The sequence below is a fragment of the Anoplopoma fimbria genome, chromosome 2 (genome assembly GCF_027596085.1).
Source record: "Anoplopoma fimbria isolate UVic2021 breed Golden Eagle Sablefish chromosome 2, Afim_UVic_2022, whole genome shotgun sequence".
In the NCBI taxonomy this organism is placed as follows: domain Eukaryota; kingdom Metazoa; phylum Chordata; class Actinopteri; order Perciformes; family Anoplopomatidae; genus Anoplopoma; species Anoplopoma fimbria.
The window spans coordinates 2,152,998-2,176,783 of record NC_072450.1 but is presented as its reverse complement, the minus strand read 5'-3'; the positions used below and the strand labels follow the sequence as shown (position 1 = coordinate 2,176,783).

The 23,786-nt window shown below is 40.0% G+C and overlaps 2 protein-coding genes across 2 annotated transcripts; both read left to right on the top strand.

Annotated features, from left to right (window-relative positions):
• The first annotated feature begins 1,265 nt into the window (after positions 1 to 1,265).
• Positions 1,266 to 8,375, top strand: LOC129105252 (uncharacterized). Its single transcript, XM_054616163.1, has 14 exons — positions 1,266 to 1,388; positions 2,324 to 2,529; positions 3,251 to 3,389; positions 3,466 to 3,634; positions 3,893 to 4,081; positions 4,777 to 4,918; positions 5,021 to 5,164; positions 5,333 to 5,395; positions 5,803 to 5,861; positions 6,381 to 6,565; positions 6,668 to 7,068; positions 7,415 to 7,514; positions 7,964 to 8,165; positions 8,239 to 8,375. The coding sequence occupies exons 1-14, from the start codon at positions 1,266 to 1,268 to the stop codon at positions 8,373 to 8,375; spliced, it is 2,259 nt and encodes a 752-aa protein (XP_054472138.1).
• Positions 8,376 to 16,175: 7,800 nt separating this feature from the next.
• LOC129108331 (ZP domain-containing protein-like) lies at positions 16,176 to 19,196 on the top strand. The gene is made up of 7 exons (XM_054620101.1): positions 16,176 to 16,218; positions 16,627 to 16,685; positions 17,202 to 17,386; positions 17,489 to 17,889; positions 18,236 to 18,335; positions 18,785 to 18,986; positions 19,060 to 19,196. Exons 2-7 carry the CDS (start codon positions 16,649 to 16,651, stop codon positions 19,194 to 19,196), a joined length of 1,062 nt encoding a protein of 353 aa, XP_054476076.1. The 5' UTR covers positions 16,176 to 16,218; positions 16,627 to 16,648.
• Positions 19,197 to 23,786: the final 4,590 nt, after the last annotated feature.

Here is a 23,786-nt window from a genome sequence, read left to right as displayed (position 1 = left end):
TATGATGTACAATACTTCTGCAGTTCCCTCACACATTTTAAGCACTTAAAACAAACATGGTATTTATGTTCAGTGGTAGACACGGATGATAATCAGAGTACCGACTTTAGTTGAAAGCTGAAAAGACAAAGCTGAGCCCTTCAAACCAACATGGAGATTAAACTCAGTCATTCAGAAACACTGTAAACAAACAGTGATGATCACACAGCTGTTTACTGGAAACCAAGTGTGTCTGTGAGATACGAGATTAACTAAAAGACAAGCGATAACATCATATGAAGGGAATGTGTCAGAGGCGAGAGTAAGCAACAAAACCAGTTACTGTCAATAGACTCTTAAAGTGTCAGTTCAGGTTAACTCGACCATTATAGACCTCACCCTACTTACAGTATATCCAGATAGAGATTCCTCGTTTCGGTTTCTCAAAGCTTTCAATACACGCAAAAAGACACCTGATCACCGCTAAGCCCATCGGACGCAGTGGAATGTATGTTTACTTCCTTGTAGATTTAACTTGATAAACATCAGACTGGCAATGTGTGTTTAACACAAGTTTGTTATATGAAACCTTCCTTTAACAAATTCAGGAATTAACACTGGAATATATATCCCTGTGATTAATCCATTTAAAAAGACAAACAATGAAGGTGCTCAAGTTCAAGTTTTTTTATTGTCATGCACAGAACAATTACAGAGAAGCAGCTGCTGGCAAAGACATTCTTAAATCTGAGGCTCCCTCTGACTTATACTAAATTATAATAAAAAACATGTGTATAAAGAAAAACAACATAAGTAGAACATTAGAATCTAAGACGTAAAATATAAAGTTAAATTTGGTGGCCTGTGAAGTAATTGTTAAATGTTAAACCAATGCAAACAGGTTGTGCAGAATGTATATAAACAATGAGAACAAATTGAACAGTTATGTATATAAATATATGTTGTGTGATGGATAACTGTGACCATCAACTGCTTATAAACAGGTCGTAAAATAAATATTTATTCTGTAAAGGTAAAAGCAAAGTAAGTAAAGGAAAATTGTAAGTCAGTCAAATATGATTCACCTCCAAAATAATAATGATTGTGTTTCAGTGCATTTTATGTGCAACTTGACACTTACAGCCTATTCCGGCATATTGTGTGCAGTCCATTAAACTTGAAAGGACAGCCATCATCTGGCCAGCCTAAAAGTGTGTATATATAAGGATGCTGCAGGTGGAGGTGAGCGGTAGAGAATCTCCAGAGAGAGGGGAGTTCAGGGCATCATGGCTTCCACATCAGTGCTCCTGCTTCAGCTGCTCCTGGTCTCACTGGCGTCTGCATCTCATCACTTTGGGGGAACCGTGACCTTCACCTACAAAGGAAGAAACCCTGATGGAACATTTCGGGTGAGAGATTAAACTTTTTATATAAGATATGCAACATGCATTACAGATGTTGTGTGAATTTGTTTCCCTTCAGATTTGTCATATTCTCGGGAAAAGCTTAATTAATCCCTTTATTATTATTTCTGTTGTTATTTTGAATTGGTTTGAATATAAAACGTTTTTTCTATTAATTATATACATGTATTTAAAACAACTGTACATCCACTTTTTTTAATTAAGAGTAAGAATTGAAGTATAAAATAATGTGGGTTGCTCACATTGTTGTTGCTCAAATCGGTCAAATAAGTAGTCTTAATTTATGATTCCTGCTTTCATTCTTGCTCTTTCTTTTAAGCTGTCGGCAGCATCCGCTGAGAGTTTATATTATGTTCTTGGCTTTTGCATTTCACTCAAAAAAACATTGTTGTTGCTCATAATCAAGGCACACTAGGTTAAGGTAAACACCCTAAAGTATTTTATATAAAAAAACTGAGTACTGTTCATTGATTAATATTTGATCTATAACTTGTTCAGGTAAAAAGAAGAATGCTGTGGAATTCCCCAGTGGCTGAATCCGAGGACCTTTAGCCTTGCTTTAAATAAGAATTATTTCACAAAATAGCATAAAAGCTTGATGAGAACAATTATTAACTTAATCTAAACGTTGCCATATCATCATTATTGTTGTCATTATGGTTAGCATTCACGTTTTCTGTACTCATCTCAAGATCCAAGGACATATTGCAATATTATTGTTTTTTATGTTTTTAAATAAAAACATATGCCTTTAACTATATTTGTTGTTGATCAAATTGTCATAACAAATAAACACCCGTCTTGAAATTGATTTCATTACAGTGTAAAATAACTAACAAAATACACAGAAATACAATTCATAAGAATTTCCTTAGCTTCGGTAGAGCAACCATCTTTTACTGTATGATGTTTTTCCACAGGTGGACATTCGCAACAGAGCGACCTATGATGGGTGTCAGTACTCCCACTACTGGTTTTGTTCCCAAGGCCACTGTGGCTCTAACCCCAGAAGTGAGAGAGGTGTAATTGACCAGAGCACCAATGCACCCCGATATAACAGACAATGGTGTGAAACTGAAACAGTCAGCACAAGAAACGTCCCGAGTGACAAACCTTTTGAAATGAGGTGAGCTTTTCTTTTTCACTTAAATCATGAAAAGTAGCATCTGTTCCATGCAGTATTTCAAGAGTGTTTTTTGATTGATGCACATACCAGGGCTGCTAGCTGCTGTTGGATCCCAACGCGTAACGGGGTTAATAATTGGAGACTACAGACTTCAGTGGATTTGGGATCAAGATCTGACACTGGAAAACCAAACAGATCACCAGACATTGCCATTCTACCTTTCCTACGGTAAGTTCCATGCAGTTATCATTGAACAGCTTGGCTAAACTTTAATCGGTCTGTTAAAAAGTGTGGAAAATGGTCTGCAATAATGTTTTCTGGGATTGTTTCCTACGGTATGTCTACAAAAAAATCATATGCCTTCAGAATAATTAGGAAAAAAGTATAATCGCTCAAATAATAAGGGATTTCACTTACTATGATTAGCTGTAGTCCTTTAAAGGATGTCTGAATTATTTTATGACAACATTTTCCTATTGGGAGGAGCCAAAAATATAATGGGAACATTTTATTCTTCTATTTTAATTAAGAATAACAGTAAAAAATAATTGTGATCTGTATGTTATTATGTCATGTTATGACTTTACAACACCCTTAGCAGCGTGTCACTGGCTTTGTATTACTTTGTGCATGTTTGTGTCTCTGCTGATTTGATCCTTTTGTGTAAATGATTCTTTACAAAGCAGACTGTTACTAACTCATGTTAATGTGTCTACTCAAGAGTTCCACAGAACTGCCCACGGACGTACAAGCTGATGTCCTTTGATCCTGATGGTGACAAAGTTCGATGCCGATATGGAAATATCAGAAATGTAGAGTGTGACTCGTGTAACCAACCCTCAGGCTTTGCCTTGGATCAGGTTAGTTGAAAAATCTATTTCCCAATACCTCACTGATGCTTTGCCTCACTTAACTTCAAAATGTTCACCTTATCAGGGCTCTTGCACATTACACTACCATTACTCCAATGCCAACCCCAGAGTTTATGGATTTGAGTTGGTTGCGGAGGACTTCCCTCAAAGGCCCATCAGTCTGGCCTACACTGATGGATCCAAATCCAGCAGGGCCCCACTGGTTGTGAGGAGTAAGAGACAAGCCACCACAGGTACCTGGTGGACTCCAGGTACTACAGCCCCTCCAACTACAATGCCCTGGTGGTACACTACTACATGGTGGCCGACCACAACTGCAGCACCAACAACCGCAGCAACACCACACCCATGGTGGTTGGGGTACTATAATACAGCAGCACCAACAACTGCAGCACCAACAACAGTAGCACCAACAACACCATGGTGGTGGCATTTTACAACCGCAGCACCAACAACAGCAGCACCAACAACCGCAGCACCAACAACAGCAGCACGAACAACAACAACACCATGGTGGTGGTATTTTACAACCCCACCACCAACAACAACAACCGCACCCATTTCCACATACCCATGGTGGCTTCATACAACAACCACACCACCACCAACAACAACCACGAGACACCTGCATGCCTCCACTCCTCCACTCAGTAAACTACCTTTGCAATTCTCCCTTCTTGGTGAGTCCGGTTTTACTTTTTATTTTTATTTTGTGACAACATTTTCAATGAGCCAAGCCACAAAGACATAAGAAAAAGTTGCTGCAGGGCCTTCACTGGGTTGAGACTTTCATTCATGTGGCAGTCTGGCAACACTTTAATGAGATGTTCAGATGGCAGAAGCCATTCTTTTAGGAATCTTAAAGTCAGGAGTGCGAAAAAAGTTTGACTTACATTTTATTTATTCAGTAAACCATTGCCTTAAAATTTTGTTCTCCACAGTGAATGTCTCTGTACTGTAAAAACCTTGTCTCGTTAAAACATCAACTTTACATGAACAGCGCCAGCTTTTCAGCTTTCTGACAATATATTTTTTATACAAGACAACTTGCTTTAAAAGTGCTTATTTAGCCTCAGAAGTAGACACATTTTCTAAATGTGTGAACACTTAAAATGACCTGAAATATTTTCTTTATACATTTGGAGATTCTTAAATTTTACAGGAAAATGGCGCAAGAGTAGTCAACTCAATTTCGAAAGAAATACAAGACAGAGAATTTGATAATGTCAGCTAAAGGCAGCAAATAATATGCCTTTGATAAAAATGAGCTAAACTTACTGTGACAGCTCTGAAGTTTTGATCAACAGGTGTCCATTTAATGTATTACTTACTTATTGCAGCTTATTATGAAATTACCTTTTATTTTTGACTCCAGTGGACCCACCTGTGTATTCATGTCAGGAGGGACACTACTTGCCAAAGTTTGTGGACCCAACACCTTCAAATGGGGCCCGCATCCAAGCAGAGGTCAACAAAGAGGTGGAGATCAGAGTCAAAGCACAAGCGGCATGGGCAACGTGAGTGAGAACCAACGTGATCAGTGTTGCCTTGATGTAAGATAACATCAGCAGTAAGGAGTCAATAAATCTTGGCTTAATCTTTGTTTTGTTTTCACACAGAATACATGATATAATCATCAGTGGCCCACTGAATATCAGCAAGCAAAGGAACACACATGAGGAGTTCGTCATTAGGTGGATGCCTGTCGAAACTGACCTGGGAGACTTTTTCCCGATCTGCTTTGCTGTTGAAGCGGTGACAGGGTAAGCTTTGGTTTCCTTATGAGAGGATTAGTGTGTGTGTGTGTGTGTGTGTGTGTGTGTGTGTGTGTGTGTGTGTGTGTGTGTGTGTGTGTGTGTGTGTGTGTGTGTGTGTGTGTGTGTGTGTGTGCGTGTGAAGCCAGGATTTGACTTTGTTACACATTTGTGCAGGTCTGCTGGAGCCAGTACCACACAAAATCCTATTCACCATTACCACCCCTACCCAACTTCACAGTAAGTAACATGTATCTGTGTTTGTTGTTTTTCTCTTAGGCAACAAGGTATATATTAAGATTAGAAAAAAATGTCAACCATTAAAGAATCTCAAGATTTAAAATAATTTGCAGTTACCTACACGATAACAGTGCTAATAGTGCTAACAGTGCAAACTACAGCTAAAGTACGAACAGATCAAACAACTCTTACAGTGCAAACCGAGCTAACAGCGCAATGCAGATGCTATCAGGATTTGGATTGTCTAACTTTTGATACAAATTTGCCATTTTTTTATGAATTATTGTTAAAGTTACCTACCTACCTAGCTAGAAGACAAAAACACCAGTTATGATTTTTAGGCTTATCATATCGGCCTAACTGAAAAAGTAACAGGCATTAAATCAGTGTTCACCGATGTTTCTCAGGTCTGGCATCTATCAGTCTGAGATGAGGTGTGTTCTGGTAGAAGTTCAGAGGGTGCAAGGTGAGTCTACTTTAATGTCAACATTTAGTTGTATAACTACAGCTGTAACAGTGTATATGTTCACCAAATATATCACATGCTAAATACTAGGTTAAAGTGCTAAATATTGGTTGCATGGCTGGTTAGGGTACTTCTATTAAGTGCTGTTTTTCTGTTAACCTTCCTACCAAACAAAATTGAGAGCCATCATTGTCTGCAAAAGTCTTGCTTGACACAAAAATATCACAGTTCACTGTTTATATAGACTGAAACCAAACCAGCAGAACTGTACAGAACAAAAAACATGTATACTTTCATTCAAACACATTGTGTCCACACATTGTAGCCTGGGGGCCATTCCTTCCTCATAAAACATTTGTAAAGTCATTTTTGAATCCTGAATTGTTAAGATCAATGTTTACAAGGTCGACGTCTCCTTCTTTTTTCTATCTTTGAAGGAACATTGTTGGCATTACTGCCACCTGTAAATAAATGGAATACCATTGGTTTTAATGTATATTTTTAAATCTCTCCCTCTAGTTAATTCCCATGTGATCTGCACCGAGTCCACAATGACAGTAGAGGTTGAGAAATCTTCGATCTCTGGACTCCATGAGGACCATTTGCGGCTCAATGATGCCACCAACACTGCCTGCAGGCTGCGCTCCAACAGCACTCACGTCTTTGCTGTCATCCCCCTCAGCGGTTGTGGCACTGAGATCGAGGTAACGCAGGATTTTAGTTACCGGCTGTGCTCTTCTCTCAGTTATCGGTGTTGCCTTTATCTAGCAGTATGAAGACTGAATAAATAACCTTTTACTCTGCAGGAAGACCAAGATAACCTCCGGTTCAAGAATGAAATCACTACGGTTGACAACATGGCCGACGTGATCACCAGGAAACACCTGCTGGGGGTGCAGTTCTACTGCCAGTACCCCAAACGTGGAAACGTGACACTGGGCTTCACAGCACACAGGAATAATATCACAGTGTGGGAAAAGGGCTTTGGCACGTTTACCTACCAGTTTGAGTTCTATCCCAACAACCGATACCAAACCATGATTGATCCAAATTCATACCCGCTGGTGTATGAAATAGGGAGCAGGATCCACATGCAGATAGAAGCCACCTCCTCTGTCAACAACACCGTGCTGTTTGTGGAGGCCTGCAGAGCTTCACCATACGACAACCAAAACTACCATCAAACCTACTCCATCATTGAGAATGGGTAGGCATGACAACACCTCCTAGTGGCAATAGAGGACATAGCAAAGTATTTGTAAACATTTGGTGTGTCGTTCATGTGAGAGGTTTATATCTAAATTACCCGTGAGGTGTGAATGACAGACGATAGATTTGTGGACAGTGGATTCATAGATGAACAATAGATGTCTCTCTTTCTTGTGTTTTACAGTGTAGATGATTATCTCCTCTTACTTAAGAGGCTCTTCTATGTAATATCACCAGTCAATGCTTAACTTACTTCATCTTTTGCATAACCTATAACAGCATCCATTGTAAGGCATAGAGTAACTAAGGAAATATGTCTTATCTTTTGTTTTTTCTCTGACTAGGTGTATTGTGGACCCGACTGTTGAGATCCATCAGTCCTCCCACCAGAGACAATTCCAGTTCAGCATGGAGGCCTTCAAGTTCATCGGCTTGCATGATCAGGTGCAGACTGGAGCAAAGGACTGCTAATGTCTCTGTGAAATCTCTAAATGCTTCAACGAATGCCTCCAATTCATAATGTCAGTTTATTTATCTGACTAGTTTTACTAAATGATAATTAACACTTGAGAGAAAGCTGCAAAGAAATAAGCAACCATTTTAAAGAATGTTCAATTCCTGCACTGACTTTATTAGAGGCATAATGTTTCAGTCATGGATCTTCATCAAGCATCAAATACACAAGGATAACACATTTTTATACTGAAGCCACAGGGCTTAACAACAAATCAAAAGGGGGAAAACAAATCTCTGCAAACAACTGAGACACTTATCACTTCAATCATTTATAAAAAGAAAACATCCTAATGTCAAGCACAGCTCTGCCATCTTCCCACTAGAAGAGAGAACGATTTGTCTGCTGATGTAATGACAGCGTGTTCTGTTTCATTCAGGTGTACATCAGCTGCACGGTCCTGATGTGTGAAGCAGGGAGCCCCAACACCAGGTGTTCACAGGGATGCATCAACTCCACAATGCCAGGCGGTTTGCATCATCACCACAGAAAGAGAGAGGCTGTCATTCAAAGCGCAAGGCACTTCGTTTCCCAGGGTCCCCTGCGCTTAAAGAGATCAGCAGAGAGCAACGAAAGCTCAGGTATGAAAACAGAGAGGGTTTATTTTTACTTTGGACAAGATCAAGTTGAAAATTGTGCTTCTCTTTTCTCCAGTGCTCCACCTGAATCTGAACCTGGTATTCATCGCTGGATGTCTTCTTGCAGCTGTTGGCATGATCAGTGCAGTGGTCATGTACAAGGCCAAAATGTCAAAGGTCAAATACCAACCTTTGCCCACATTTGAAAGTTAAGACAGCATGCAGAATACCAGTTCTGAATTAATTACATTTGACTACTACTTTTGATAAGTTTGCCATTTGATATTGACTTTTGGTGTGTCTTATGTGTCTTTCATCTTCATAAATGTCTACTGCTTTAAGAGAAAATACTTCAGTCCCTGTGCAAATAGGGAAATCAGAAATCCAGAAATCAGCTTTATATTAATCAACATTGAAGGGTTATTTAACCAGTACTGCAACGGATGGGTATGATTTAATACATGTATCTTGATTTATATGTGTATTCCTGCTGTGTTCATTTTATTAAACTTTTATGAAAATGGAGCTACATCAAATTGAATGAGAAAAAAACCTTTTTTTAACATTAAAGCTTGTAAATGGTTTTGGTAGAAACCCGAAATACATTATATCTCGCCTCTAATGGATCAATAAAAATGTTCAATTATTTCTGGATTTGCTTTCTTTGATTATTTTTCTCTCATACACACTGTCCAATTAACAAAATTAAATTACATTATTTTCACAAACAAATCATTTTGGACACCTTTAATGGCATTATCTCACATTTGAATGCGTTTAGCAACTGAAATCTTCAGTTTTTCACAAACTATACACTCTGTTTCCCTGGAACCCCTGACGGTTTGACAATACCTGGTACAATCATTACCACCCCAAAGAGCTGTTTTACAATGGAATTGTTATTAACTCGCCACACAATTGCATACCAAAGCATTTCACATTAACACAGATGGGCACAACTACGTTGTAACACTGTAGTTCATGGGCAGAACTAGCTAAGCAGCATTACAACGTTGGTCGGAACAATTAGCAACTATTACATTCACATTAGACCACAACCAAAGTACAAAACAGGAAAAACAAGTTTTGCAGTACCTGGATTGATAGAGAGAGAGCCAGAGCTTGTTTTATTCTGAGCTGCACATGAGCTGAGCTTGTAGCTACGGTCTCCCTAAAGTATCCACACCATTCACAAGCTCCATCTGCTGATGTGATAGTGTGAAACCTTGATATAAAGTCTGTGATAAGTGTAAGAAAAGTTCAAAGGGAGGGGTACACAGGCAAACATCAGATTTGCCCCTAACTTCCAGGGCAGACATGCAGGTTAATCTCTAAATTTAGCACAGATTACCCACTTTAATGCCAGGAACTCCAGCTTGCCAGAACGGAGATCGTAGTTTTTCTCAGCAGGCGTGAGTGTCCTGGAACCATAAGTGACAGAGTTTGTTTCACTGCTGTTGATGGAGCACTGCCCCAGACCTATATTTGATGTGTCTTTGTGAAGTACGAAGGACAAATCAAAGTCTGGGTAGGCCAGGATGGGTGAACTGGTTAGCATGTCAACAAGGCGTGACACCACAGCACTGTGTGCTGGTTTCCATTGGACAGGTAGCACAATTGTTTTCCCTCGCCTTGGGCATGTTGGATTTAGCTGGGTTGGTTCTCTGGCTGGAGGAGGGTTGCATCTGATTGTGCTGCAATGACAACTGACAGCAACAGAAAGGAAACCTAGAATCTGGTTGGTTCACGTAAAGTGAACGCCGACAATCAGCTGATAGTGTAGTCACAGAGAGAGAGAGACTGAGAAATGATCAATGAAAAGGACTGTAAAGAGAGTCTTCCTGACTGAACTTCTGCTAAGCTTAATTTCAATCAGGACCCACTTCGTTAGAATGAATATCATTTATTACACATGCATAACAAATGAATAGTGAAAAGGCTTAGGTGATCGGATTCCATCGCAATGTAATATAATATAGTTGTAGTGATGCTGAGGTCAGATAATGCATAATCCCCCCAAAAGAGAGATTTATTTTATATGAACATATCAAAGAAATACCTTACAGCAGAGAATTAAAAGTATAAAGAGTGCAGAAAGCAACACAGGGTGGGTGGGTCAAACCAAAAAAATGTGAAAACGAGAAGTCAACGTTAATTCATTAGTCATGTAACTTCCGTACTTAAGTAACAACACTCCAGAAGTTAATTTGAACTCAAACCATGATCTTTTCCTAAACGTAACTAAGTGTTTCACTATCTCTTCCTGAATCTAATTAAGTATTTCACAATCTTTTCTTAAAGATGTAAAGTATGTATGATAAACAACACTTCAACCGTTCTGCCATACTCGTGAGCAATAGCACGTTTAAAGCACATACAATTCAATTCAATTTATTTATTTAAATCACAAATTTGCTTCAGAGGGCTTTAAAATCTGTAAACATTAATCAAACACGGTGTTTATGTTCAGAGTCAAATGAAAATCTGAGTACCCACTTAAGTTGAAAGCTGAAAAGACAAAGCTGAGCCGTTCAAACCAACATGGAGATTAAATTGATTCATTTAAAAACACTGTAAACAAACATTGATGATGATCACCCAGCTGTGTACTGGAAAACACTTTTCAGAGACAGAAGCCAAATACTTTGATTGCACAATATCATTTGACTGCGATGAGAGATGTAGAAAATCTAGTTGTTACGGGAAGAGCAAGATGTATTATTGTTGTTGCTGAATACCATTCGTTTGTGTAGATGATGAAATCGTTTGGCGATCAATCCTGCAGACTGAAAAAGGAGCCAAAATAAAAGTAATTTGAGCATTTGTGTAAGAATTGTTTTTCCTGCATTCAGTTCTTTGAACCAGATTCAAAGAAATTTGCCAAATAATGTAATTATTCGCCTGTCAATGCAACTAAGTCCGTTTAAACCTATCTTACAGTGCAATGATTGTGTTTTCGTTTCACTTTCCCGCAAAGAGAGGTGTGCCAGCATGCTGGCATTAATTATGTTTCCTTTATGTGCAACTTGGCACTGTTGCAGGCGTTGACCATATAAAATGTTGTGGAACCGGTTTACAGCCTATTCCGGCACATCGTGTGCATTCCATTAAACTTGAAAGGACAGCCATCATCTGGCCAGCCTAAAAGTGTGTATATATAAGGATGCTGCAGGTGGAGGTGAGCGGTAGAGAATCTCCAGAGAGAGGGGAGTTCAGGGCATCATGGCTTCCACATCAGTGCTCCTGCTTCAGCTGCTCCTGGTCTCACTGGCGTCTGCATCTCATCACTTTGGGGGAACCGTGACCTTCACCTACAAAGGAAGAAACCCTGATGGAACATTTCGGGTGAGAGATTAAACTTTTTATATAAGATATGCAACATGCATTACAGATGATGTGTGAATTTGTTTCCCTTCAGATTTGTCATATTCTCGGGAAAAGCTTAATTAATCCCTTTATTATTATTTCTGTTGTTATTTTGAATTGGTTTGAATATAAAACGTTTTTTCTATTAATTATATACATGTATTTAAAACAACTGTACATCCACTTTTTTTAATTAAGAGTAAGAATTGAAGTATAAAATAATGTGGGTTGCTCACGCGAAATCGGTCAAATAAGTAGTCTTAATTTATGATTCCTGCTTTCATTCTTGCTCTTTCTTTTAAGCTGTCGGCAGCATCCGCTGAGAGTTTATATTATGTTCTTGGCTTTTGCATTTCACTCAAAAAAACATTGTTGTTGCTCATAATCAAGGCACACTAGGTTAAGGTAAACACCCTAAAGTATTTTATATAAAAAAACTGAGTACTGTTCATTGATTAATATTTGATCTATAACTTGTTCAGGTAAAAAGAAGAATGCTGTGGAATTCCCCAGTGGCTGAATCCGAGGACCTTTAGCCTTGCTTTAAATAAGAATTATTTCACAAAATAGCATAAAAGCTTGATGAGAACAATTATTAACTTAATCTAAACGTTGCCATATCATCATTATTGTTGTCATTAAGGTTAGCATTCACGTTTTCTGTACTCATCTCAAGATCCAAGGACATATTGCAATATTATTGTTTTTTATGTTTTTAAATAAAAACCTATGCCTTTAACTATATTTGTTGTTGATCAAATTGTCATAACAAATAAACACCCGTCTTGAAATTGATTTCATTACAGTGTAAAATAACTAACAAAATACACAGAAATACAATTCATAAGAATTTCCTTAGCTTCGGTAGAGCAACCATCTTTTACTGTATGATGTTTTTCCACAGGTGGACATTCGCAACAGAGCGACCTATGATGGGTGTCAGTACTCCCACTACTGGTTTTGTTCCCAAGGCAACTGTGGCTCTAACCCCAGAAGTGAGAGAGGTGTAATTGACCAGAGCACCAATGCACCCCGATATAACAGACAATGGTGTGAAACTGAAACAGTCAGCACAAGAAACGTCCCGAGTGACAAACCTTTTGAAATGAGGTGAGCTTTTCTTTTTCACTTAAATCATGAAAAGTAGCATCTGTTCCATGCAGTATTTCAAGAGTGTTTTTTGATTGATGCACATACCAGGGCTGCTAGCTGCTGTTGGATCCCAACGCGTAACGGGGTTAATAGTTGGAGACTACAGACTTCAGTGGATTTGGGATCAAGATCTGACACTGGAAAACCAAACAGATCACCAGACATTGCCATTCTACCTTTCCTACGGTAAGTTCCCTACAGTTATCATTGAACAGCTTGGCTAAACTTTAAGCAGTTTGTTAAAAAGTGTGGAAAATGTGCTACTTTGCCGCCTCCCAGTGGCAGTCCACAAATACTGAAATTCCGGGGCTGAAAGCGAAACTTGGTCTGCAATAATGTTTTCTGGGACGGGGATTGTTTCCTACAGTATGTCTACAAAAACATCATATGCTTTCAGAATAATTAAGAAAAAAGAATAATCGCAAAAAATTTGAGTTGCTTTACATTAAATCATCAAATAATAAGGGAGTTCACTTACTATGATTAGCTGTAGTCCTTTAAAGGATGTCTGAATTATTTTATGACAACATTTTCCCATTGGGAGGAGCCAAAAATATAATAAGAACATTTTATTCTTCTATTTTAATTAGGAATAACAGTAAAAAATAATTGTGATCTGTATGTTATTATGTCATGTTATGACTTTACAACACCCTTAGCAGCGTGTCACTGGCTTTGTATTACTGCTGATTTGATCCTTTTGTGTAAATGATTCTTTACAAAGCAGACTGTTACTAACTCATGTTAATGTGTCTACTCAAGAGTTCCACAGAACTGCCCACGGACGTACAAGCTGATGTCCTTTGATCCTGATGGTGACAAAGTTCGATGCCGATATGGAAATATCAGAAATGTAGAGTGTGACTCGTGTAACCAACCCTCAGGCTTTGCCTTGGATCAGGTTAGTTGAAAAATCTATTTCCTAATACATTGTACAATACCTCACTGATGCTTTGCCTCACTTAACTTCAAAATGTTCACCTTATCAGGGCTCTTGCACATTACACTACCATTACTCCAATGCCAACCCCAGAGTTTATGGATTTGAGTTGGTTGCGGAGGACTTCCCTCAAAGGCCCATCAGTCTGGCCTACACTGATGGATCCCAATCCAGCAGGGCCCCACTGGTTGTGAGGAGTAAGAGACAAGCCACCACAGGTACCTGGTGGACTCCAGGTACTACAGCCCCTCCAACTACAATGCCCTGGTGGTACACTACTACATGGTGGCCCACCACAACAGCACCAACAAGCAGCAACACCACACCAACAACCGCAGCACCAACAACAGCAGCACGAACAACACCATGGTGGTGGTATTCTACAACCGCAGCACCAACAACAGCAGCACCAACAACACCATGGTGGTGGTATTCTACAACCGCAGCACCAACAACCGCAGCACCAACAACAGCAGCACCAACAACAGCAGCACCAACAACACCATGGTGGTGGTATTATACAACAGCAGCACCAACAACAGCAGCACCAACAACAACAACCGCAGCACCAACAACAGCAGCACCAACAACACCATGGTGGTGGTATTCTACAACCGCAGCACCAACAACAGCAGCACCAACAACAGCAGCACCAACAACTGCAGCACCAACAACAGCAGCACCAACAACAGCAGCACCAACAACACCAGCACCAACAACAGCAGCACCAACAACAGCAGCACCTACAACAGCACCAACCAGCAGCACCAACAACCGCAGCACCAACAACAGCAGCACCAACAACAGCAGCACCAACAACCACAGCACCAACAACAGCAGCACCAACAACAGCAGCACCAACAACAGCAGCACCAACAACAGCAGCACCTACAACAGCAGCACCAACAACAGCAGCACCAACAACAGCAGCACCAACAACAGCAGCACCAACAACAGCAGCACCAACAACCGCAGCACCAACAACAGCAGCACCAACAACAGCAGCACCAACAACAGCAGCACCTACAACAGCAGCACCAACAACCGCAGCACCAACAACAGCAGCACCAACAACCGCAGCACCAACAACAGCAGCACCTACAACAGCAGCACCAACAACAGCAGCACCAACAACAGCAGCACCAACAACAGCAGCACCTACAACAGCAGCACCAACAACAGCAGCACCAACAACCGCAGCACCAACATCAGCACCAACAACTGTAGCACCAACAACCGCAGCACCAACAACCGCAGCACCAACAACAGCAGCACCAACAACAGACAGCACCTCCACAACAGCAGCACCAACAAGTCCAGTTTTACTTTTTATTTTTATTTTGTGACAACATTTTCAATGAGCCAAGCCACAAAGACATAAGAAAAAGTTGCTGCAGCCTTCACTGGGTTGAGACTTTCATTCATGTGGCAGTCTGGCAACACTTTAATGAGATGTTCAGATGGCAGAAGCCATTCTTTTAGGAATCTTAAAGTCAAGTGCAAAAAAGTTTGACTTACATTTTATTTATTCAGTAAACCATTGCCTTAAAATGTTGTTCTCCACAGTGAATGTCTCTGTACTGTAAAAACCTTGTCTCGTTAAAACATCAACTTTACATGAACAGCGCCAGCTTTTCAGCTTTCTGACAATATATTTTTTATACAAGACAACTTGCTTTAAAAGTGCTTATTTAGCCTCAGAAGTAGACACATTTTCTAAAGTTTAAAATGACCTGAAATATTTTCTTTATACATTTGGAGATTTTAAATTTTACAGGAAAATGTACAACATTTCGAAAGAAATACAAGACAGAGAATTTGATAATGTCAGCTAAAGGCAGCAAATAATATGCCTTTGATAAAAATGAGCTAAACTTTGTGACAGCTCTGAAGTTTTGATCAACAGGTGTCCATTTAATGTATTACTTACTTATTGCACTTTATTATAAAATTACCTTTTATTTTTGACTCCAGTGGACCCACCTGTGTATTCATGTCAGGAGGGACACTACTTGCCAAAGTTTGTGGACCCAACACCTTTAAATGGGGCCCGCATCCAAGCAGAGGTCAACAAAGAGGTGGAGATCAGAGTCAAAGCACAAGCGGCATGGGCAACGTGAGTGAGAACCAACGTGATCAGTGTTGCCTTGATGTAAGATAACATCAGCAGTAAGGAGTCAATGAATATTGGCTTAATCTTTGTTTTGTTTTCACACAGAATACATGATATAATCATCAGTGGCCCACTGAATATCAGCAAGCAAAGGAACACACATGAGGAGTTCGTCATTAGGTGGATGCCTGTCGAAACTGACCTGGGAGACTTTTTCCCGATCTGCTTTGCTGTTGAAGCGGTGACAGGGTAAGCTTTGGTTTCCTTATGAGAGGATTATGTGTGTGTGTGTGTGTGTGTGTGTGTGTGTGTGTGTGTGTGTGTGTGTGTGTGTGTGTGTGTGTGTGTGTGTGTGTGTGTGTGTGTGTGTGTGTGTGTGTGCGTGTGAAGCCAGGATTTGACTTTGTTACACATTTGTGCAGGTCTGCTGGAGCCAGTACCACACAAAATCATATTCACCATTACCACCCCTACCCAACTTCACAGTAAGTAACATGTATCTGTGTTTGGTGTTTTTCTCTTAGGCAACAAGGTATATATTAAAATTAGAAAAAAATGTCAACCATTAAAGAATCTCAAGATTTTAAATAATTTGCAGTTACCTACACGATAACAGTGCTAATAGTGCTAACAGTGCAAACTACAGCTAAAGTACTAACAGATCAAACAACTCTTACAGTGCAAACCGAGCTAACAGCGCAATGCAGATGGTATCAGGATTTGGATTGTCTAACTTTTGATACAAATTTGCCAATTTTTTTATGAATTATTGTTAAAGTTACCTACCTACCGAGCTAGAAGACAAAAACATTAGTTATGATTTTCAGGCTTATCATATCGGCCTAACTGAAAAAGTAACAGGCATTAAATCAGTGTTCACCGATGTTTCTCAGGTCTGGCATCTATCAGTCTGAGATGAGGTGTGTTCTGGTAGAAGTTCAGAGGGTGCAAGGTGAGTCTACTTTAATGTCAACATTTAGTTGTATAACTACAGCTGTAACAGTGTATATGTTCACCAAATATATCACATGCTAAATACTAGGTTAAAGTGCTAAATATTGGTTGCATGGCTGGTTAGGGTACTTCTATTAAGTGCTGTTTTTCTGTTAACCTTCCTACCAAACAAAATTGAGAGCCATCATTGTCTGCAAAAGTCTTGCTTGACACAAAAATATCACAGTTCACTGTTTATATAGACTGAAACCAAACCAGCAGAACTGTACAGAACAAAAAACATGTATACTTTCATTCAAACACATTGTGTCCACACATTGTAGCCTGGGGGCCATTCCTTCCTCATAAAACATTTGTAAAGTCATTTTTGAATCCTGAATTGTTAAGATCGACGTCTCCTTCTTTTTTCTATCTTTGAAGGAACATTGCTGAATTTCTTGTTGGCATTACTGCTACCTGTAAATAAATGGAATACCATTGGTTTTAATGTATATTTTTAAATCTCTCCCTCTAGTTAATTCCCATGTGATCTGCACCGAGTCCACAATGACAGTAGAGGTTGAGAAATCTTCATTCTCTGGACTCCATGAGGACCATTTGCGGCTCAATGACGCCACCAACACTGCCTGCAGGCTGCGCTCCAACAGCACTCACGTCTTCGCTGTCATCCCCCTCAGCGGTTGTGGCACTGAGATCGAGGTAACGCAGGATTTTAGTTACCGGCTGTGCTCTTCTCTAAGTTATCGGTGTTGCCTTTATCTAGCAGTATGAAGACTGAATAAATAACCTTTTACTCTGCAGGAAGACCAAGATAACCTCCGGTTCAAGAATGAAATCACTACGGTTGACAACATGGCCGACGTGATCACCAGGAAACACCTGCTGGGGGTGCAGTTCTACTGCCAGTACCCCAAACGTGGAAATGTGACACTGGGCTTCACAGCACACAGGAAAAATATCACAGTGTGGGAAAAGGGCTTCGGCACGTTTACCTACCAGTTTGAGTTCTATCCCAACAACCGATACCAAACCATGATTGATCCAAATTCATACCCGCTGGTGTATGAAATAGGGAGCAGGATCCACATGCAGATAGAAGCCACCTCCTCTGTCAACAACACCGTGCTGTTTGTGGAGGCCTGCAGAGCTTCACCATACGACAACCAAAACTACCATCAAACCTACTCCATCATTGAGAATGGGTAGGCATGACAACACCTCCTAGTGGCAATAGAGGACATAGCAAAGTATTTGTAAACATTTGGTGTGTCGTTCATGTGAGAGGTTTCTATCTAAATTACCCGTGAGGTGTGAATGACAGACGATAGATTTGTGGACAGTGGATTCATAGATGAACAATAGATGTCTCTCTTTCTTGTGTTTTACAGTGTAGATGATTATCTCCTCTTACTTAAGAGGCTCTTCTATGTAATATCACCAGTCAATGCTTAACTTACTTCATCTTTTGCATAACCTATAACAGCATCCATTGTAAGGCATAGAGTAACTAAGGAAATATGTCTTATCTTTTGTTTTTTCTCTGACTAGGTGTATTGTGGACCCGACTGTTGAGATCCATCAGTCCTCCCACCAGAGACAATTCCAGTTCAGCATGGAGGCCTTCAAGTTCATCGGCTTGCATGATCAGGTGCAGACTGGAGCAAAGGACTGCTAATGTCTCTGTGAAATCTCTAAATGCTTCAACGAATGCCTCCAATTCATAATGTCAGTTTATTTATCTGACTAGTTTTACTAAATGATAAGTAGCACTTGAGAGAAAGCTGCAAAGAAATAAGCAACCATTTTAAAGAATGTTCAATTCCTGCACTGACTTTATTAGAGGCATAATGTTTCAGTCATGGATCTTCATCAAGCATCAAATACACAAGGATAACACATTTTTATACTGAAGCCACAGGGCTTAACAACAAATCAAAAGGGGGAAAACAAATCTCTGCAAACAACTGAGACACTTATCACTTCAATCATTTATAAAAAGAAAACATCCTAATGTCAAGCACAGCTCTGCCATCTTCCCACTAGAAGAGAGAACGATTTGTCTGCTGATGTAATGACAGCGTGTTCTGTTTCATTCAGGTGTACATCAGCTGCACGGTCCTGATGTGTGAAGCAGGGAGCCCCAACACCAGGTGTTCACAGGGATGCATCAACTCCACAATGCCAGGCGGTTTGCATCATCACCACAGAAAGAGAGAGGCTGTCATTCAAAGCGCAAGGCACTTCGTTTCCCAGGGTCCCCTGCGCTTAAAGAGATCAGCAGAGAGCAACGAAAGCTCAGGTATGAAAACAGAGAGGGTTTATTTTTACTTTGGACAAGATCAAGTTGAAAATTGTGCTTCTCTTTTCTCCAGTGCTCCACCTGAATCTGAACCTGGTATTCATCGCTGGATGTCTTCTTGCAGCTGTTGGCATGATCAGTGCAGTGGTCATGTACAAGGCCAAAATGTCAAAGGTCAAATACCAACCTTTGCCCACATTTGAAAGTTAAGACAGCACGCAGAATACCAGTTCTGAATTAATTACATTTGACTACTTAAAGTTTTTTTGATCAGTTTGCCATTTGATATTGACTTTTGGTGTGTCTTATGTGTCTTTCATCTTCATAAATGTCTACTGCTTTAAGAGAAAATACTTCAGTCCCTGTGCAAATAGGGAAATCAGAAATCCAGAAATCAGCTTTATATTAATCAACATTGAAGGGTTATTTAACCAGTACTGCAACGGATGGGTATGATTTAATACATGTATCTTGATTTATATGTGTATTCCTGCTGTGTTCATTTTATTAAACTTTTATGAAAATGGAGCTACATCAAATTGAATGAGAAAAAAAACCTTTTTTGAACATTAAAGCTTGTAAATGGTTTTGGTAGAAACCCGAAATACATTATATCTCACCTCTAATGGATCAATAAAAATGTTCAATTATTTCTGGATTTGCTTTCTTTGATTATTTTTCTCTCATACACACTGTCCAATTAACAAAATTAAATTACATTATTTTCACAAACAAATCATTTTGGACACCTTTAATGGCATTATCTCACATTTGCTCTTTTATAATGCGTTATTTTAGCAACTGAAATCTTCAGTTTTTCACAAACTATACACTCTGTTTCCCTGGAACCCCTGTAAATAAACGGTTTGACAATACCTGGTACAATCATTACCACCCCAAAGAGCTGTTTTACAATGGAATTGTTATTAACTTGTTTTATTCTGCCACACAATTGCATACCAAAGCATTTCACATTAACACAGATGGGCACAACTACGTTGTAACACTGTAGTTCATGGGCAGAACTAGCTAAGCAGCATTACAATGTTGGTCGGAACAATTAGCAACTATTACATTCACATTAGACCACAACCAAAGTACAAAACAGGAAAAACAAGTTTTGCAGTACCTGGATTGATAGAGAGAGAGCCAGAGCTTGTTTTATTCTGAGCTGCACATGAGCTGAGCTTGTAGCTACGGTCTCCCTAAAGTATCCACACCATTCACAAGCTCCATCTGCTGATGTGATAGTGTGAAACCTTGATATAAAGTCTGTGATAAGTGTAAGAAAAGTTCAAAGGGAGGGGTACACAGGCAAACATCAGATTTGCCCCTAACTTCCAGGGCAGACATGCAGGTTAATCTCTAAATTTAGCACAGATTACCCACTTTAATGCCAGGAACTCCGGCTTGCCAGAACGGAGATCGTAGTTTTGCTCAGCAGGCGTGAGTGTCCTGGAACCATAAGTGACAGAGTTTGTTTCACTGCTGTTGATGGGCACTGCCCCAGACCTATATTTGATGTGTCTTTGTGAAGTACGAAGGACAAATCAAAGTCTGGGTAGGCCAGGATGGGTGGACTGGTTAGCATGTTAACAAGGCGTGACACCACAGCACTGTGTGCTGGTTTCCATTGGACAGGTAGCACAATTTTTTTCCCTCGCCTTGGGCATGTTGGATTTAGCTGGGTTGGTTCTCTGGCTGGAGGAGGGTTGCATCTGATTGTGCTGCAATGACAACTGACAGCAACAGAAAGGAGACCTAGAATCTGGTTGGTTCACGTAAAGTGAACGCCGACAATCAGCTGATAATGTAGTCAGAGAGAGAGAGAGAGAGAGAGAGACTGAGAAATGATCAATGACTGATTCCTGACTGATTTTTCGCTAAGCTTAATTTCAATCAGGACCCACTTCATTAGAATGAACAATCATTTATTGCACATGCATAACAAATGAATAGTGAAAAGTCTTAGGTGATCGGACTCCATTGCAAAGTAATATAATAAAGATGAGGTCAGATAATGCATAATCCCCCCAAAAGAGATTTATTTTATCTGAACATATAAAAGAAATACCTTATAGCAGAGAATTCTTAAGCAGAAATAGAAAATTAGTCATAAGAAAATGGTTATAATAGTTATTTTTCTTTTTTTAATTATTTATACTGTTATTTATCTAGCACTGCACCTTTACTGCTTCTTTTTGCACTTCTGGTTAGATGCTAAAATTGCATTTCGTTGTCCTAGTACTTGTACAATGACAATAAAGGTGACTCTAATCTAATCTTATGGGTAGAACTTGTTTGGTGGGAGCTTGCATGAGTAGCCGCCAGTGGCAAGAGGAGTAAAGCTAACCATAGCAAAGGATAGAGTAGGGTCTCAACTGACCGCAGAACAGGATAGTGGGGTCGCCATAGACCGGATAACAGAATAATTGGGGGTCATGTTAGACTGTAGAACAGAATAGTTGGGGGTCAGGTTGACCTCAGCAAAGGATAGTTGGGGTCATGTTAGACCGCAGAACAGAATAGTTGGGGGTCACGTTGGACAGCAGCACAGGGTAGTTGGGGTCATTTTAGATGGCAGAACAGGATAGCTAGGGCAAGTTAGACTAGAGAGAAGATAGTAGGAGTCACCTAAAACCAGATAAAGGAGAAGACCCACATTACAGTTCAGGCTCTTTGCTGCTTAAACTCAAACTTTGTTTCCGCTCCCTCGGCATCCTCCTGACAATCTAAACACCTTTGTGATTAAAAGTTATTAAAACCTTTACATTTGATGAAATGGCCTCATGACAGCTTGGTAAGTTGTGTTATAAGTTGCCCTACAACTAAGAAAAAAATAAGACTAATAATAACAGCAGCAATGACTATAGTATAATTATAATAATGATAAAGGGAATAGTCATAGTAATGTGACTAAAAATAATATTGGTAGTAGCAGTGGATGTCAGCAGGGCCACAGCAGGAGGCATGACCACAGTCCAGGTACAGCCACATTTTTTGGAAACCTGGGAGGCGAGAAAGCACAAAGAATAAGCGTAATAGTACAGGGAATAATCATAGTAAGTTGTGTTTTTGTATTGCATGTTGCTCTACCAAAACTTGTTGAGTTGTGATATTGTGTTGCACTTCGCCCTACAACAGCTTGTGAAGATGTGTTATTGTGTTGCATGTTGCCCTACGACAGCTTCTCAAGTTGTGTTATGAGTTTCACGTCGCTCTACAATGGCTAATTAAGTTATGTTATTGTGTTGCAGGACGGTGTACGACAGATTTAAAAGTTGGGTTATTGCCATAGGGATAAATTACTTTTTTAACCCGGTTGGTTCTGGTCTCTCTTGGAGAGAGTTACTCTAACATTTAACAACACAGAATAAGAAACATGTTTGCAACCTGTATTTTTGGTTGTTTGTCAAAATTACTGTTACTATACATAAAATAAATTATGCAACATTTTTAAGAGGAACTAAATAATTTTTTTTCAAAACAACTTCTCTCCGCTTCTCTTTACAATGGCTTTCACTGATTCTCCATCATCTCAGTGCTAAACATACTAAATTAATTGCTTGCCCTGATGTGCTTTTGATGTGCCAGTAGCAAACAACAGACATACCTTACAGCTTTGACAAGTACACAAGGGACGCTAGCTGGGATTTGTGTCAGGGAGGGGTAGTGTGGACCCAATAGCAGTGCGACTGGACAAGGAATATAATGCAGTAGATTTATTGAGAGTGGGACAAACAGCAAACAAACAGGCAGGATAAGACTCACAGTGGGAAACAGGCTGGGGATCAGGCAGATGGAAACCAGAGGAAGCAGAGGCTAAACGCATGGTCGGGGACAGAAGGCTAAGGTGGCTAACCGAGGCAAAAGCAAGGTAGGAATCCGGTGGTAGGGGACAGAAGGCTGAGTCGTTGACCGGGGCACAGGCAAGGCAGGGAAGTCCAGACAGGCAGGGTCGGCAACGGGAAATCAGTCCACAGGAAATTGCTGGAAGGTCTGGCATAAATGCAACTAACGATCTGGCAGCGAGTGTGTGAATGAGTGGGGCATTTATACTGCAGGGTGTAGGTGCAGCAGAGTGAGCAGGTGAGGGGGATTGTGCTGATGAGGTGGGTGTGGCAGACAGGTGCACTGAGTAATACTGATTAGGTGAGGGATGGTGTGGTGAGAGAGAAGGGGCTGGGCTGTGAGCTGGAAGTGGAACTGGGAGTGGCCGGAGTGAACTGAGAGACAGAGACAGGCAGGTGAACAACTAATGACAGGAGTGTATGGAAGTCAAACTGTTACAATTTGCCGATCCAGGGAGCGGTTAAGTATATTGCTATATGCCAATGTATTTTCTTCTTCATCGTTTGGATGCATTGTTTGAAAAAAAAACACTTTGAGAATTGGTGACAAAAACACTCAAACTGTGTTCCACTTTGCGAAACTGTATGCATGCTCAAAGGTGTGTTGCGTTCCCTTTTTATTATTATCAGGTAAAGGTGAACATGTCATATTCACAGACACTCAAAAGCATCTTCTTTTATCTCCGAGGTTTGAAACACACATTTAGTGTAATTGCCAAATTGATGAAAGACATAAAAAAAGGAATAGAACCATTTTTTATTTTTTTATTCCTGTCTTGTCTGAGTCATTCAGCTCATCGATGTTATAAACTTTCTCTACACTTTGGCTTTTGATGAGTCACCAACATGTTTGTAGATTATTATTATTATTTCCACCTTGAGGTAACTGCCAAATAACAACTGTTTTGTCTGCTAAGTATGGCTACCTTATTCAATTCAGAAATGTGTT